Source organism: Hydractinia symbiolongicarpus, chromosome 8, assembly GCF_029227915.1.
Source record: "Hydractinia symbiolongicarpus strain clone_291-10 chromosome 8, HSymV2.1, whole genome shotgun sequence".
Classification (NCBI taxonomy): Eukaryota; Metazoa; Cnidaria; class Hydrozoa; order Anthoathecata; family Hydractiniidae; genus Hydractinia; species Hydractinia symbiolongicarpus.
Window position 1 is genome coordinate 22,643,800 of NC_079882.1, and position 19,784 is coordinate 22,663,583.

General features: G+C 31.8%; 2 protein-coding genes across 3 annotated transcripts in view; both read right to left on the reverse strand.

Moving 5' to 3' along the window:
• LOC130655617 (receptor-type tyrosine-protein phosphatase S-like) overlaps positions 1 to 19,784 on the reverse strand; it is a 73,106-nt gene that overhangs the window by 30,535 nt on the left and 22,787 nt on the right. The gene's annotated exons all lie outside the window — the stretch shown is intronic.
• LOC130655621 (receptor-type tyrosine-protein phosphatase F-like) overlaps positions 15,615 to 19,784 on the reverse strand; it is a 148,029-nt gene continuing 143,859 nt past the window's right edge. Inside the window, exons 25-26 of the mRNA XM_057458394.1 lie at positions 16,675 to 16,810; positions 15,615 to 16,446 (exon numbers count right to left, since the gene is read on the reverse strand). Coding sequence (XP_057314377.1) covers positions 16,372 to 16,446; positions 16,675 to 16,810 — 211 coding nt within the window. The 3' untranslated portion in view covers positions 15,615 to 16,371. The remainder of the gene's footprint in view (positions 16,447 to 16,674; positions 16,811 to 19,784) is intronic.

Here is a 19,784-nt window from a genome sequence, read left to right on the forward strand (position 1 = left end):
TAGTTAATAGGCTTAAATACACAATCATTTTAATGTGTATACAGACATATAATGAAGAAAAACACTTGTGATCATTTGAAAATACAACTTTAAACATGGGGGGTTCAGGCTAGAATAAAGCATGCTTATTATAAAATTAAAGCATGCTTTGACTAAAACAAGTTGACGGTAACATCAAAGGGAGAGTTGTGAAAAAAATTTAAAACGAAACATTTATGTTGTTGTGTTTCTCAGATACGAATGACCTTTCACTTTCATAATACCCGCTCAAGATCCCCACTTCGTGTACTTATAGCAGCTAAAGCAAAAATAAAGAGTGCCTCGAAGCACTCTTTATCATTGCTTTATTTAAAGGAAGTAAACATATAACACATAACATATAACAACTTAAGTCATGCTTTAAATTTATAGCATGCTTTTAAAATTCTAGTGTGAACCCCCCTATGTTTGCAAACTTTCATTTTTAAATGATCATTGGGGGGTTCACACTAGAATAAAGCATGTTTAGTATAAAAATAAAGCATGCTTCGACTAAAGCAAGTTGCCGGTAACATCAAAGGGAGAGTTATAAAAAAAATTTAAATAAAACTTTTATGTTGTTTTTCTCACATACGAATGAACTTTCACTTTCATAATACCCGCTCAAAATCCTCACTTTTATTACTCAAATATTTGTGCATAATTTTCATTCTATTGTTTTATACACTTGTAGCAGCTAAAGCAAAAATAAAGAGTGCCCCGAAGCACTCTTTATTTTTGCTTTATTTAAAGCATGTTTAAATCAAGTACACATAATTTCAAAGACATTGTAATAAAGCAAAAATGCGTTCACATTATTAAACACGCTTTAAATCGTGCTTTAAATTTATAGCATGCTTTTAAAATTTTAGTGTGAACCCCCCATTTTTCTTTAAAATCAATTGTTTTACTCACTTATGCACAATCACGTGATTCTAATCGAAATTCAATTAAATTAAAATAGGATGGTAAACATGTTGGAAGCTGAAACTATCATTTTATTAACATAGCAGGAAGAAGAGTGTATATGGAATGCTGTGTCAACAAATTTTTAAAAAACAAGTTAGTTTTTTTATAAAAAAGCTTAAGAAGTTGCATTTTTTTAAAAAAATCGGGAAAATTTAATAAATTTCGGTAGAATTGTCCCCTGAACTTACAACTAATAAAAAACCGTTATCTTACTAAGAGAAATCATTCTTTGACGTGTGGACACGTCATTAACCTGATTTCCCGATTTGTCATCAGACTGTACCCGAAAATCGGATTTTCGGGCACTTTTTGGTCTGTTTTCATTTGAATTATAAAAAAAACGAAAGTATGTTAAATAACATTTATTTCGCTACCAAAAAATTTAAAGTTAAAATTATGTTAAAATTTGTTATGAAACTAAAGTAATTAAATTTTAAGTAGTGGTATTTGTTCATATTTCCGGTCAGGTAAGCAGCGTTTGAAATATTCCAGTCGCACGTTCTAACATACCGGCTTTTTGAAATTATTCACGTCCGGGCCCACAGAGGCCCGGAAATTTGAGAAAAATGAGCATGTTGACGTCAGCAGGAATTAACGAATTTTGAGGGTTGGTATTTAATCAAATAACGGAATCTCTAGTCCAGAATTTATACTGTTTTGGGCGACGTGAAACCTATTTTGTTTATTGCTCTTATGTTTTCCTTTTACCGGCTAAGGAAACATATTGCTTTTAATATGTAGGTATGTATGTTGTGCTGTAAATATATTTGGTCTAACAAGAGTGTTTTATTTTTGAACAAGAGCAAATATACTCTTATTTGTTAAAAGCTCCCTTACAGAGTAAATAAAGAACAATTTTTTTTGAGTCTTGTATGAAAAGGCAGGCTTACTGCATATTGGCCGCTCACTTTCTCTTAATTATAAACTCTGTATTTGGTGATACAATAGCAGTGTTTGTCATTCGTTTGGAAGCTCAAAAACGTTTGCGGAGACTATTATGTCAGCACAGCATAAAATGTTTTGATATAGCTCACAATTTATCAAGACCAGGTGTCTGTAAAAGACATAGTGGATGTTTTCATTTTCCTTAAAGTTGCCGAGAAATCAATGTCGTAAATGTTAATCGATAAATTAAGCGTCGCGACGTCAATCTCTTATAATGATACGAAGACTGTGTCTGTCCGTAACAGGCAAAGTGGATGTGTTCATTTTCCTTTGAACACATCCACTCCTAACGTCAGCAAAATTTTTAAAACCTTATATCTCATTAATCATTCATCAAAAGCACCTGCTGACGTTATCAAAATTCATATTACGCTTATTTTCAATTTTATCTTGCCTTAGTGGATTCTTCCACATGCTCTATCGACTAGTCTCTTTAATAATAGCCGTCGTCTGTCTGTGTGTGTGTCCGCGAAAGCCGTGTGCCGTAACGAAATTTTTAAAATGCGCATCAGTATCAAATGCGATATATTTTTATCCACTTTGTTTCGACGGGTAAATTTAAAGGACGGGCGAACCCGTGGATTTTTCGACGAGCTAGCGACTAGTCTCTATAATAATAGCCGTCGTCTGTCTGTCTGTTCAAAAGGGTTACCGATATTCCTTTGATCTTTCCGCGAATTTTTAGAAAACAGGGGGTTGTTTAATGGAAAACTTTATAATTAATTGAACTAAACTCAAGAAATTAATTTATTACCTTAATTAATTTAATTACTTTAAGTTATAAACCTTGATGAAAAAAAATAAATTAAGAGATAAAAACGAATGAATTACTTTAATACGCTATTTTTAATAATAGTTACCCCCGTGACCTCAATCGCCGTTTATCGCATGTTATAACCCTCACCGGATAAATATTAATCCGGTTCCTCCCTGCACTTGTGCCTTGATTTAATTACCCAATCAACAGTCTTGATTATATGTATAAGCCAATCAATAAGCATTGCATTTTCCGCGGCAATTGTTACACTTTTACTGCCCGGATAAGAAAATAGAAAATACGATGTAGCAACGAAGTTATGGCAAGATAAGACAAGAAATTTTCCTGATTAATTCTTTGGAAAGTATCTCATTAATTATTTGCCGTTTTTACCCTTCCTAATTTCTACTTTTGAAATTAATTTCTATTTCTACTTGTGAGAATACAATTAGCTAGCTAGCTAGCTACATCTTTGGTGTTTGCTTAATTTTAGTTTGTTGTTTCTTAGCTGCGTCATTTTTTATTCTTTAGCTAGCTACGTACCTATAGCTGTGCGCTACATATAGCTAGCTTAAGAATAAACACTGGTGTAGCTGCTAAAAAAATACACCACATAAAATGGATTTTCCTCAGCCAAATTAACTTTTCTTATTGGAACATAATTATGCATTACCCCGCTTGGAAAATGTTGAAGATGTTGAGCATGCTGAAAGGCAAAGACAACATCATCTTGAAATTGTACGACGAAGGAGGGCCAATGAATCTTTGCAACAGGCCCAACAGCGTAGAGCAGCAGATGCTCTACGCCAAAATGCAAAATGCAAGACGAGCAGTAGAAAATTTTGCAGATGCACGACAGCATGCTGATGCACAACGTCATCGTGCGAATAGAGACTATATATTGACTATAAATAAGAGTCAAGGCCAAACTTTTGAGAAAGTTGGTATATACTTGCGTAGACCTTGCTTTAGCCATGGACAATTGTATGTTGCTTTTTCATGAGCACGGTCATTTGCTGCAGTAAAGGTAAAGGTTGTCAGTACTTATCAACATGGTTATGTAGGGAATAGATGTTTCACAAAGAATGTTGTTTTTCCACAAGTGTTGTAAATATTTTAATTTTCTATTACTGATACAATGATCGACAGCAAGTTACTGTTTACCTCTTGAAAGGTATGTGGGTTGTACTGCAACAAGTTATTGTGTACCTCTTGAAAGGTATGTGTGTTGCGTTTCAGGCAAATTACTGAGTACCTCTTTGAAGGTATGTTTGCCATGTTCAGTAATCTGTTCAAATTAATTGTCCTGTTCAAATTAATTGTCACTTAAAAAAACAGTTCTACTCCCTACTTCACCATGTTGTTATTTGTCATTACTGTGTTCCCATTTTTTTGAATGTGTTTAATTAGCTGAATGTTTTATAGGGTGGGGTGCATAATTCCGTGGCTTACCTTCTCGTGGTGCACCCTGTTACGTATTTTCAATTTTACTTTATTAGTACACTAAAATTAATGTTCCTACCTTTTTCAAAACTAAGATAATAGATGTTTCAAGGTAATTTCCTACAGCTGTGTAGCATATCTCATTTTATGTTTGGTTATAATTGTATTTTTTATTTACAAGTTTTTTGTTTATAATTTTATCAAGCCTTCTGTTTTTAATTAAAAAAACTTAAGAATTACACACAGTCCTAACAATTTATTTTCTTTTTTTCTGAAATTTACTTTTTAAACAACAGCCTTTTTGTGAATCTTTCTTAAAAGATAACCACAAAAATTAATGTTATTACCTCAAGTTTCATAGATTACTGAAATTTATATAGACATAATTACCCATAAATTTTTTGTACTAAGGTGATCCTGTCTGTTGTGTGCGAATAAAGTAATGTTGAAAATGCAAACTAAAAGCCACGGTTAAAACATGTTTTCTACTTTTTTATTTCACTTAAAAATACAACAATTTTGTGTACTTGCAAAAAATGAAGACAAAAACGGGGGTATAAAACCATGTCTTTGCTGTACTACTGCTGTATTGAAAAACATGATCACTACTCACCCTCTATTTTTTTCCTTTTAGTCAAACAATACAAAATTATAATGGCGGAACACATAAAAGAGGGTATTGTGGTGGACAAAAGTGTCAAAGAAGCCGTGGTCCAGGAGGGACGTGTAAATGAAGAGGAACATGTTGTAGAGAAGGTGGTTGAAGGTGGTGGTACAGATGTAAGTAATCCATTGTAACCATCCATCAAAGATCTTTAAATCTCCAAATGCAAGATTTTAATCTATCTTACAGTTTATTCTTAATGCCACACCCTTTTATTTTTAGGAACTAACCTATGCTCGGTACAAGGAGTACCGAAATGTACATAAAGGGCCGGTTTCCAACCGGTCCTTTCAATTTTGGCGAAAAAATGGTGGGAAAGATAAAGACGGTTTTCAATGGAAAAAAAAAACCTCCAAAAAAATTGAAAAAAATAAAAAAATAACAACATTACAAAAAATTATATGCAAAAGTTTAAGGTGATGAAAGGGGCTAAGATGTATTTTAACTATTTAAAATACATTTAAAAAATAATTTTTCGAAAATCAACATAAAGTTAACAAGAACACGAAATCATTTCTTTATTTTGAAATACGTACTTTTTTCAAATATGCTCCTTTCTTCACCTTATACTTTCTAGGATTTAAGTAATAAACAGTTCCTTCTACATTTTCTTATAGTTAATATAGTTAATATAGTTAGTTTATATATAGTTAGTTAGTATTTTGTCTTAACTCCCTTAGATTTAGTAAACAATTTTGCCAGCATTTAAATAATTCTACATAATAGCTTGCAATGCTCACTTTTCCTGGTTTAATAGGTAATTTTAAAAACATTATAGCTAACAAAACTCTGTATTGCGTTGCCTGTTTACGGATTTTAAGTTTGTCTAAACCGTTCAGTTATTGTTTATAGTACACAAAAAATAATCCATATTTTTTTGTCCCTACCACATGCCTAAGTTTGTGCATCACTAACCATGAATTTAATGCTTCGGTTCAAAGCTGGCTACAATGAGGTTGAAGATTATCCAAAACTTTGGCCTTTGGATAACCTTTCGGCAAAACTGACACCCCTGTAAGAAGCAGTTAATACGAACACTATAAAATGTTCGGGGGACCAGCAAGCCTGAACCTGTTATATTTTTATATTACCATCATGTTAATTATTTCCTTTTTTTCTAGAAAGCTTAAAAACTGAGTTAATAAATGAAATTTTATCTTGGAAACTTTATTCTTGATTTAGTTCAAGGTAATGTTTTATTTATTTCGTATATTTTTTTATCTTTGTGTCTCCCAGGCATTATCATTATCTTTACTAAAAGCCGCATGTCTACCTCCACCTAAGCCACCAATAATCAATACTTGATTACTGTTGGCTTATTACTGGTGGTTTCCCGGCTCGTCTCTATAATAATAGCCGTCGTCTGTCTGTCTCTGCGCGGACCCCCCGCTGAGTTAGAAAATGATGTTACGGAAACACGAATATCAAATGCGATATATTTTTATCCACTTTGTTGCGATGGGTAAATATAAAGGACGGGTGAACCCGTGGATTTTTCCACGGCTAACGACTATCTATATTATAATACCCGTATACGTCTGTCTGTCACGCAAAATGGTAGCCTAGCTGCGCAATAGCGAAAAGCACACAATGCGGTATAAAAAGGACGGGCGAACCCGTGGATTTTCTACGGGCTAACGACTAGTCTATATAATAATACGCTAAGTGTGTCGGTGTGTCTGTAACAGTCAAAGTGGATATGTTCATTTTCCTTTGATGTTGCCGAAAAAAATCTTTGATGTTGCCGTAGAATATATGTCTTCTTTGTCGTGAAAAGCTGCGAGTTTTGTGTGGTTTGTTAAATGAAGTTCTAGCACAAAGTAACGGAGATTGTGTTTGCAAAAAAAATGGCTGTTCTTTTTAAGCATTTTCTGCTCTTTCCTTCAAAATAAATCTTTACAAAAGCATTTGAAAAGGGGCATGGTATATAAATGAAGTATAGAAAGGTTTCTGTAAGGTTTGTTTATGTTTTTTTTTAGTTTTGTTGATATTATTGATGCTAGACATGTTTGTTAGCTAACATCATAAAACCAACCACACCAGCAACAACCTAATAATAGCTAGCTAGCTCGAACTTTATAAATATGTAGCAATGTTCTTTATACCTAGCTAAGTCTCCAGTTTATATTCAACTGACCAGCTATTAGCTGCTGTAGCTAGCTTATGTTTGCTTTAGTTTTATGTTGCTTTTTACATGTAGCTAAGCTAGCTACCGTAGTGTTATCTTAGTGGTCTTTGCTAAGAATGTGACTAACTTATTTCATTTAAGCTTAAATTACCAAGCCACAACAACTTTTAAAAAAGTATTACATAATATTTAAGAAGAGTTTAAGGACTGTTTTTAAGCAAATAATGATTTTTTCACATTTTGTGTATGCAAATAATGTATTTTCACATTTTGTGTAACTAAACTTATATACATCGGTTACATGCAATATGACGAAACGATTTTTATTTAACATGTAGTAGTTCTGGTACCTTAAGTGTAGTGATTTTTGTTCTTCTAGATGTTCTGACTAAAATGTTTTTGTTTATGACATTTTGTCTTAATTAAGAAAAGTTTCAACTTTTTTGAGGGAGTACAACACCGAAAAAACTTGTGTTTTTTTTATATTTTGTGTAAATTCTTACCGGGCAGGAGTCTGTACATACCGAAATGACTGATCCTTCTCTATTTATAAATTAATGTACTGTCAAATTGATTGTTTTTGTTTTAACATGAATTATGACTCAAAGTTTGTTTTTGCATTTCAAATTTGACTAATTAGCCTAAAAAATTTGCCAATTGGTTTTACACTCTGTTCTTTTTTATATATATTTTATGTGAACATAGAAGTACAAAAGTAAAGTTAGAAGCCACAAGAAGTTACTTGGAAAGTAAAGAGTGGAGGCAGAAGTAGTAAAAAAAAGTTAGAAGTAGAAAATGAAAGCTTCGGTTTAAAGTAGATTTGGATTCACAAATAGTAAGAACTTTTTAGATATTTTTAGACGTTATGTCTTTATGTCGCTAGAGTTACGTGTCATGCAGATTCGCATTTGCCAGGAAAAAGTCTCTTAAAAGCTTCAAATTCTTTATATTTTACCGCGTTTTTTATAAAAAAATCTGGCATATTTTTTACACTTTTTTGCATAATTACTGTTATCAAACAAATGTGTTAGCGAAACTTTTGGTTTGTTGAACTTACTGCAAATGTCATAATTCTTATATTGCTATTGTTTCTCTTTATATGCGTTTTACTAAGCATAAATAGTTAGCTGGTGTCCTCCCAGTTTAACTATATTTAACTGGCTATCTGTTTTATCTAATGTTACCTTCAAGCTCCATATATAAACGTAGCTAGCTAACTGATGATAATTGTTGTTATTCCTCTTTTAGCTATTTATACCCACGTTAGTAGTCAAACTTAGGGATCTTATTTGAGCACGAATTATGATCTAACAAGCCACAAAATCTTTCAACGACTTATTGAACCTTTACGGTTAGTGTGAGGAAAAATTTTACTTTAAGAGGAATGATTTTGTAAAACTAAAGTGTGTGCGCTAATTGGAGTAAGTTTTATTGTTTTGTTGTTGACATCCTGTTAAACTTCTGTGAGCACACATGTAAATTACAAGGTTATATATTTTTACAAGGTTAGTGGTTGATATTTTTACAAAGGTTGTTGACATTTTTTGGGAAATTTACCTGTTTTTTTTTACATTTGTAGTTAAAATTTCTCAGGAAAGAGTAGTATGGTTGCCGATTAATTGTTTGTGTTGCAAACTGCTGTTTTTTAAATGCTTTGTAAACTTTTGTGGAAAAAGACCACATTAAAAATACTGAAAGAACAAATTTTTGTACAATTAGACTGTGAGCTGTTGTGTAAGTTGGATTTTTTTTTATATTTTGTTTTATTAACTTTTTTTTAAACTTTAAACTAACTGTAAGTAACGTAATTATGGGAATAAATATTTAGTGATGATAAAAAATTACTGAATATTCAAACTGAAACTGTTTAACTGTTGTGAGGGAGGACCATATGCAAGTATATATACTAAAAATAATAATTTGATATTTTACACTTTCCAAGTTAAAACTTAAATGACTGCTTTTTCTGAGTTGAATTTGATGAGTCTCATATCAGTTTTGTGGAAGATTTTATGGGTGAAAACAATATAAAACATGCCAATTGAACTGATTTTTGTTTATATTTTGATTTGCTTCTCATCAACCTTTGTGTTATGCATTTATTGTAAACTTTTGTGAGGAAGGACCATATATATATATATATATATATATATATATATATATATATATATATATATATATATATATATATATATATATATATATATATATATATATATATATATATATATATATATATATATATATATATATATATATATATATATATATATATATATATATATATATATATATATATATATATATATATATATATATATATATATATATATATATATATATATATATATATATATATATATATATATATATATATATATATATATATATATATATATATATATATATATATATATATCAAATCATCAAAAATCCTTATTTTAAAAACATTGTATATATATATATATATATATATATATATATATATATATATATACAATGTTTTTAAAATAATGATTTTTGATGATTTGAAATTTACTCCTTGCTCATTGCTTTTTCGACATTTCAGTTTAAAATGTTTGGTAAAGTCAGTACAGATTATCAGACAAAAAAATTGTTTTGTTAACCGGTTTATTTTTACATTTTGTGCATATTTTTTTCGGGGGAGGATGGTATGCAACCGAATAAATGATTTTTCAAAGTTTAACTTTTTGTTTTTTGGTGTTTTGTGTTTGTTTAAGTTTGACTTTTTGATATTGTTCAGGTTGTATTGTTGTACAAGTATTAAGGGAAAGACAATGTTTAAAATGCGTAAAGAACTTATTTCATAGATCTTTGCTTACTGTTGCAAGCCTTTCTTTTCGACATTTCAGATTAAAATATTGAAGGTTTTCCACATAATCACATAATAAGATGTACACATATTTTAGATGTGTTATTTCTGACATTATTATTATTGTTGCCGTAACAGTCTGGGTTGTGACTGTCAATGTTGTAACTTTCTACTAACTAGATTTTACACCTTGCACGCCGTTGTTTTTCAAATTTTGTCTGACGTTTTTTTGGAAGGATTCCATGCGATTTGACATGTGATATTTTGTGTTAGATTTTAAGAACTTTTTTGTTAAATTATGACTTATATACTTTCTTTTTATGCATTTTCGGATTATTTTTTTTAGTAAAAGGCATATTCAATATACTGAAATATTTGATGATGTCATCAAAATTCAAATGACAGAACTTTTCAATTGTTTTTCTGCCTAAGTGGATTTTTCCACGGGATTAATCGACTAGTATATAATAATACGCCAGTTCCGTGTCTCTGTGACAGGCAAAGTAAAAGTGCTCGTTTTTCTTTGATGTTGCCGAAATATGCATGTCTATATGTTAAATTTTCTGAGGTTACGGCGCGACGTCAATAACACTACTTTAACGTCAATATCTTATATGAAATTAGTGAAGCCATTACAGTGTACCTAAAATTTTGAGGGCAAAAAGCTTGGAAACGAGGTGGTGACGTCAATGATTTTTCACCGCGTGGGTAACTAGGGACCACCTGGGACCAATTTGGGTAGGTTTCCCAAACCTGGGTCCTTGAATCCGTTTCGGATAGACGGGTTGATGATGTCATCACAAAACCTACAAACCCCAATATCTCTGCAACCGTTTGTCAAAAGTTCATGTTCCTATACATTTTCTTGATCAGCATTCAGAGATCTATACGATGAATGCAACGTATGTACGAATTTGTGAAGAAATTTTTTTTTGAACTTTTGGTAGGGACTTTGCAGCAAAATTTTTATATCCCTATATCTCCTTAGGCGTCTTTTAAAAACATACGGTACTATACATTCTTTGATCAGCGTTTCAACCTCTGCACATTACAGACAACAAATGACTAAATTTCACCAATTTTCTTTTTGTATATGCACTGCTGACGTCAGGAAAAAATCTAAAGCAACCTATTTTGCCATTGTTCTTCTGCGCCTTAGTGGATTTTTCCACGGGCCTTATCGACTAGTCTTATATATAAATTCCCTTGCGTGAGTAAATTGTGAGTCCACGACACGCAACTCACGGGTCACTTTCCTATGGCGTGGCCGTACGCTAAAATTTACTAAAAAAATAAATAAGCTGCTAAATAAGAAAACAGGGGGTCCGTTTGTCATTTATGCTACAGCGCCGTTCTCGTTCGTTACGGTTGAAATAATTTCATTTTACCCCCGGCTTACCATGTGCGCGCCGTGTATTGTATGGAAACAAGTGAAAAAACAAATGAAAAAAGAAAACCGAAGCGAAAAAGGGTGCCTGTTTTTCAAATTAATCCTGAAAAAAGATACTTCAAACAAAGCATGCCAGTGGTTACTCATTATGAGGTTAGCTTAAAGCTTATATGTTTTTCTATATTTTACATTTTTGTGTTTTGGGACCCGGGTAGTATCGTATTCGAATATGACTGTAATTCGAATTTAAAATGTAAAAAACAAACCGTTGTTGTCGAACGAAGTTAATGTTGTTGTCAGAACGAAATAATGTTGTTGTCAGAAATATTTTTTAAAACGAAGAAAAACGTACGATGATATAACATCACAAAAAGAATTAATTGGAAATGCATCAGACAATTGTAGCTATACATTATCAATTCGTTCTCTTTGGGATGAAGTGAAATTTAGTTATCAAAGTAAAAAACCGTTTGGACCACTGAGGAAGCGAAAAAAAAGCAGGTGTGTTCTCTAAATTATTTGATAGAGAATTGATTTTGGGTGTATAACGATTTCTTAGCCGTTTCTTCCTTAAGTTTGTTGTTGGATCTTGAGCCGGAAAATATTTTCTTTTTGTACTTATTTTGTAGGAATATACTCTGAAAAATGGGTCAGAAGTTTAGAATATCCTAAGATTATGTCTGAGCTTGATAGTAAAAATATGAACATTTGTATGACGCACAAAATTGATTAGAAGTTTACTTTTTTATTGTATATCAAGCGAATGGGCTGTTACATGTAGTAGAGTTGCCATTAGCTAGCTATAGTATCTTATAGCATGCTTTATTTTATTAAGGCATTATATATTCAGGCCATAGTCACGTTTAAGAACATATTAAGAATAATGAGGATAGCATTTGTCAAAAAAGTTAAGAACATCGAGGCTGAAACTAAAACACACTATTCTTATAAATCAGCGTGTATATCCTAGAGAAGAATTTACATCAACTGTAAAAAGTAATTTTTCCGTGGTTACTGTTTTAAGACTACACACTGTGTGATTCAGTGTTGATGTCCTGTTGATGAACCTAAACCTCAAACCTAAACTTAAATCAATGTGTTTACATCTGTTACGTTACGATCGTTTGAATTATATTCCACTCTTAAATTGGAAAACGCTACATTGTTATCTTCTTTGATTTTATGCGTGATTTTTTTGATTATAAGTTTGGGTCTGTTAAAGAAAACTGTTCTTTTAATATTTTGGATTGAAATATTTCGGTAGATATAAAATATACAAAATGATTCAAGTTTTTCATTTCCCTTTTTCATGTGTTTTCAACTAATAATTTCTTATATTTTGAGTATAACTTTGGAAGGTTTGCCGTATGCAACAGACTGAATAGCTGATTTTGTATGGCTTTTTTTAATGTTTGTTATCCTTTTTTTCCTTGGTGTACTTCTGGAATGGCAAAGCAAGTATATAGTTTTAACGTATTCCGCTTTTTACGTAATCGTTGTTATACGCCTTTGATTTTTTTGGACATTTTCCACTTTTATTTCATAATTTTTTTATTATTTTTTTTGTTGAACATACTTAGATTTTTAGATTTTTTGTTTAAACTTTTATAAACATAGAACAATGCAGATTGTGAGCGACCTCGATTCCAGGGCTTTTTTTCTTTATGCCATCCCGTTATGAAAGAGACAGAGACCGGGGACGAGGTTGAAATGTGAGTTTTGAGAATTCAAATAACTGTGTTGCATCTTTTTGTATGGTATCTATTACATCGGTTTAATAAGAGATTCAGTGGATTCTTCCACGGGAATTCGACTAGTTTAAATTAATTAAGCAATTACAATACACTTATAATTTTGGTGCTAAATAATTTGGATATAAAGTGGTCACGTCAATTATTTTCACGTCAATTATTTTGGACATTACTCTTCACTTACGCCAGCATAACTTTGAACTCTTAGAACACCTTAACTGTTCATTGCAGGTACACAATCCTGTAAATGTTCTTCATCTGTGTTTCAAACTCTACAAAAAACACAACAGCTAACAAAATCTTACAACAAACTTTTTCCTGTAATGACAGGTCATTGGTGACGTCATCAAATTTCAAATGACGGTGCTTTGAAGCCAAATAACTTGAAAACGGTGTGGTGACGTAAGTCAAGTTTTGCCGTGTGTTTACCAAGGGACAACCTGGGACCATCATCAAAAAAACATTGGATTCCAAAATTTTTTAACTCCTTGTCAATGACTCTTTATGAACCATAGATAAAGATTATACGTTAACGATTGTGGAAACAAATACCTACCTGCTCCTGTAACACGATACGTATTGCAGGCTGGAGTGTGTTTAAGTGAATTTACCTTCCTCCTATTCAGGGCCGTTGTTACCTGGTTGATTCTATACCTTTCAAGATCTATACGATGAAGGCAACGGGTATACAAATTTCTAAAAAGAGTTTTGTGTCTAGACAGGTCCTTGCTGACGTCAGAAAAATTTAAGGACGGGTTATTTCACTATTGTCCTGCCTTTGTGGATTTTTCAACGGGCCTTCAAAGAACTAAAATATTAATGAGAACCGTGTGGACCTAAGATGCCTTCCCTAGTGACAGGATTCTTTGTTACCGGTTGGACGTTGTATTCCATTATTTTTGCACATAATTTTGATGAAAAACCAAATGTTAGATGCACTGCGAATGGAACCACTTTAAAAATAATGATGAATGGAGCTGTTCATGAAGATATATGTAATATGATTTGCTCAATAAATATATCTGGTTATTGAATTCCTTTTTGTGACGAGGTTAACGGACTTAAAAATTGCTTTTTTGTATCTTGGAAATAAACCGCCTAAATTTTGAAACTCGTAGAGTATATATAATTCAAAATAGTTATGTATGTAATTTTGTAGTTCGGTTAGATCGGTATGAAAGATACTCAATTATTAATATTATCCGTTCCAAATCAATAATATTTTACTTTCTCCGTAAGCTGGAAGCAAAAAGCACAACCATCCTAAATGTGTACTGCAGTTAAGCCAATACACTAGTTCGTAGTTTCAGCTAATTATTGCTTAAATTAATCTTTCTTTTGCTCTTATTAAAAACTAAAAAAAGGAAGCAAACTATTATGAATTAAGAAGGCTCTGACCATGAAAAAAAAGTGAAATCATTTTTTGGAAATATCTTAAAAAGAAAAGTTACAATTCCTACACTTATGTTTCAAGTAGGGTCACTGGCAAAAACATAGTTAATTTTCATGCCGTGGGACTAATTATTTCTTCAGAAAATTAGAAATATTCATAATGTCCATTGTCAAAGCCTTATTAAATTCATTCTGTTTACTTCTTTTTTTCAACAGAAAACGAGAGAACAACTTAAACTGTGAAGAGATGTATTGCTGATGGCATTAAGTATCACAAACATGGTAACCCTCTTAAATTTAAATATATAACCACAACCTTGGGTAAAAAGTATTACAGCATGCATTAAAGTAAATTGAAGCATATCTGCGAATAACGAGACATTTTAGCAAAGTGGATGCGTTCAATTTCTTCTGAAGTAACCGAAAACTTTATATCCAATTTGTTAACTTTATTGTTAACTTTGCAACATAATTTTATCCTCTCTTTTGCTGAATTTCATGGACGGGCGAAGCCGCAGATGTTTTCGTAGCCTAACAATTATTCTATTATAATAATACCTTGTTATTTTGTTACGCCATTAGCTAATGTGTTTATTTGGATTAGAAGTAGCATGTCGAAAAGTTTATTGACGTTAAATGAAGACGTGAATTCAATACACTGACCGTACTATTTCTAAAACTAGTTGATTAGGCCCGCAAAAATATCTACTAAGGCGAGAAAATATTGGTTGTTTAAATTGTGATTACGCCAGCTATGACCCGTTGATGCACAGTAAAATTTTTTATACTTTTTGGACAAACGGTTGATTTAGTTATAGGAAATTGGTCCGAATTTCATTTCAGGTAATCCCTTCCAAGCTATTTAGCCTCAAACATAAAAAAAGCGATACAATGGCTTTGCTAATTAAAAAAATGCTATTAACGACAAAGTATATCTACGTCGTGCCGTATCCAAAACATCTTTTTGCTGCTAATGCAATAATGCAGTTCACACTAGCGCCAAAAATTTCAGCACTTTTTTATTTTTTTTAACTCAATGTTATACTCAGTAGTAAGAAAGTCAATATTTACATTAAATATTGCACACAAAAAGTTAAACTTTTCTTTTTCATTAAGTTTGTTTATTTGGAAATTCTAAGCCTTATTTTAAAGTTGTATTTTAAATACAGATTGGTTGATAAATTCCTATTTGCTATGGTCGTTGAAACTATTAAAACTACTCCGACGAATGGTCGCTTATTTGTGCGACTACTTTAAATAAAATGTAAACCCGTCTTAAGATTTTTGCCAGACGTATATACCGTGGGCATCAATAATTTACTAGTTGCAGTTTTTCTGATAAGATTTTATTTACCTTACATCAAACTGTTACATCAAATTTTACTCACAATTATGCTGTTTACAATATACTGTTTACAATATGTCAAACTGAAGTGTAGAAAATTACTAAAATGTGTAAAAAGTTCTTGCTTACAAAAAGCAATAAAAAAGAAAATATAAAACTAATCTCTGTGGTAACCGCCCAGCGATTTTCTGATGAAACAATACCAAGAAAAGAAAAAAACCCATAAAAACACGAAACGGTTTTACTTTGAAACAGCAATACAAATCCACATCTTGTAATAGGCGAGAAAAACAATGTATTATATGGATATGTACAAGAAAAAGCTGCGTATGAGTAAAACGAACCGCAAACGATGGAAGTGAGGATTTTTAAATATTTTCTGATTTTGTGACATAAGAATAAAAACTTTCAAAAACCTGTTCTTTCATCCCTCCTAAATTAACAACAATCTTAAATACATTTTAATTAATTAGAAATAATTGCAACTTAAAACACCAAAATATTATTCAAAATGCACTAATATTCTACATTAAAAAAGAAGCGCTTATTCCAATCGCACATGATTCATTACATAATTCATGTTCCTTTGCAAAACAGTTTGTGATATGGCCGCTTGATCAAATAGATGGTATTTTTATTGTTTTTAATATTTCAAATTAGTTCCTGGGCTCAAGGAAATGCTCCGCTCTAAATGTTTACAAATTAATTAATTGGTCTTTTGCTGTTGCGCTAGGAATTAATTAAAGTTGGAGTACGTTGCAAATGAATCCAAGTATTTATTCAACACGGTGTAAATAAACTGATACTGTCGCTAAAAGAGAAAATGAGTAAATAAATACAGTGCGTGGAATTTCAAATGTCTTCTAAGTTTATTCATTCATTTTTTTTATTCATTCATTCAATTCACTCACTTAGTGATTAATTTTTTCAATATTTCATTCATTACTCGTTATTTCATTTCTTCTTTTTCCTAGTGGATCTGACATTATGTCACCATAATTTACTATGCCCTGTTCTTAGGACTTTAAACTTGACTTACCATGTTTTCAACAAACTCAGGCCTTGCTAATCTCATTCTTCGTACAGTTTGAAACACATCAACATGCTGTTCAACTTTCAGTTGATCCAGTGCATTCATACACGCTATGAAAGTTCCACTACGATTTGCACCATCACTTAAAATACAGAACAAAATATTTATCGATACAACTATTCTGTTGCTTCATCAATGTGAAGGGTGTTGGAAATAAAAATTTTATCACCTGCAGGTAACCAATATGGTGCCATCTCCATAAAATTGTTGCGACTTTTAAAGTCAGCAAAGAACTACAATCAGGAATATCATGGTTTGGCCAATTTAATTGCAATTTATTAACTTTGCGATGATTCTAAATTTAGGAATAGTATAACTGAATCAGTCAATAATTTAACGCTGATACAGACGAAAACACAAATTTTCTTGCGTAATAAACTAAGTTTCTCTTGTTTCAACATCAACTGCTAGAAGTATTCAAATGTAACTAGCTGTAACTATGTTAAAACAATATAACAAACAACGAAATTTCTTCGTAATTACGTCTTGTAAGGCAGACATAATTAGTCATGTGACATTTCTTGCCATTAAATTATCTTAATTCAGGTTTTAGCATGAGAACAGCAAAAGCTAGAGAGATAAGCTGTTTTTTCTATTCATTACAACATGTATATGTAATCGCACGTTTACGAGTGCAATTAGGAAATAATCGAACGAGTATTTTTTTTTTACTTTTAATTTTCTGAGTCCGTTAGGACGAGGATAAATTTAAAAATCAAAAAGAATTACGAGTTCGATTATTTCCTAATTGCACTCGTAAACGTGCGATTACATATACACGTTACAATCAAAAATTCCATCTGTTTTGCCCTTTTTAAGGACATAAGTATACGTACGTAAAAAAATTGCAAACCGTTTTGTTTGATATAATGAAGAACTGCATATTGATATCACCAACACGAGTGCTTGATTCAACATTCACTGTAAGATTACCAAACTTTTCCGATCCCTCAACTGGACAAAAAGATGGATAGTTATGATAATTCTCGTCAGTGCTATTTAACATTACAATCGTAGTCACATTGTTTGCCATGATAGCCTCCCAAAAATCATCCAATGTTTCAACTAATGGTGCTTGCGTAGCTATTATACCATCTTTCTTTTTGTAACCATTAACAAAGACAGCGTTGATATAATCGGTAGAATTTGTGGTTTGAGGCACATATACACGAAACAAGTCACCTTAAGCAAGGCAAAATTGAGTATAGGTTATATTATATTACTAACTTGTCCTTAAATTGATGCAAAAGTAAAGTTGAATAAATCAGTGCTTACTTGCTAGTATATTTGGATATCGGTTTTTCGCAGCATTTTTCTCCAACAAAGCAGCTTTATACATTTCTTCACGAAAAGGTATATTAACGCTGTTTAACCTCTCAAATTCATTTTCCAGAAGGAACTTTCCATTATGCTTTTTTGATATTAATTCTCGGAAAGTGCTTTGAAATTCTGATGACATTATTCCAGTGTAACCACAACACAGTGCTTCGTAAATGGCACTGTAAACAAATTTATACTGTTCAATTCTTTGCACCATTTGTACGCGATCTTGTCGAATGCTTTCAAAATAGTTGTAGATATCTACAAGTTGTTTTGTTCTAACCAAGTGCAGCATTGCGTCAATGATGATATATGATCCAGTCCTACCAACACCAGCACTACAATGCACGAGAAGTTGCTTCCCACTTTCATATGGGATAAGCTGTCTCACTCGATAGCAGAAATTTAGCAGCAACGTTGGGTAGTCTGGACAACCGTGGTCAGGCCACGACGTAAAGTGAAAATGCGTAATCTGATGCTTATTATTTTCGTAACACACTTTTATTTTACGAATTACATAGTCAGCATATACTTGTACGTCAATCACTTCCACTTCAATGCCATTATAAACCTCTTTTCCATTATTTATTGGCCAATACTGCTCACACTTTCGTTTGCCCTCTTCTGATATCTTTGTAAGCATGACAATAGCTGCAGGTTTTTCACCAAGAACCATTCGCCAAAAATCAAAAATTGTTCCCTTTTTTGGTCCTTGAGCAGCAATATATTCAACTTGTCCATTATAGTTCCGAATATAGTTTGCATTAATGTAATCACTAGTCTCTTTACCATTAATTTTCTGCAAGACAACACGAGTATGGTCGTACGCTGTGATGTTCAAGTAACGATTTTTATCTTTATTTTCAGGTTCTGATCCTACTTCATGGTCATGTAAATGTTCCAATGGAATACTTTTAAATTGCTTTACGATATCAGAACTGACGTTATCATTGTGTTCCAAATAAAATGACAAAAAATCTTGAAGGGAAAGAGGTGGGAATCTAGGTTTTGCTGCAACATTGTAGTAAGATTCATGTGACGGTCCTACCGAAAAAACCCGGAGATACATGTAAAAATAATTTCATGTTCAACACAAAAAAAATAGAGCAAATAAATTGTGTTTTTACCTGCATCTTCGCTTTCATAACCGTTATTATGTGATTTTAATTCATCATGGCCTTTTAATTCAATAGCGGAAGTCGAATTATCATTGACAGATTTGTCCTTTAACGTTTTACGCCGTCTAAATAATAATTGGGAACAAATCTATATAGATCTAAATTTTTTTCTCTCTTCCAACATATATATTTAAAATATTTAGAAACAAAATGACTTGAAAATGTTCTTTGATTATTTGCGGTTAATTTTCAACCACTGGTGTTCTGCACTTTTGATAACTTGTACAGTGGCACGCAAAACTTTTTTTGAAAATATTCAGTAACTGACCTTCTAACGAAAATAAGAACAAGGATCATTATAATCACCACAGCAACACCAGCAGCAATAACACCTACTATCAATTCTATATTGGATGACGAAGATGGATCATTATTGTTTTCAACTTTTGGAGTTGGATCTAAACGTATGAAGTTAATGAATTATACAGCGCATAAATTGAATAACGTTTTTGTGCATCATATATTGTTTTGGAAGTTGGAAGCCAACCTAACAAACAATCTTGAGGTATAGTGTACAATAAATTAATTCTGCTATTTTTTTGCACATTTATTTCCTAA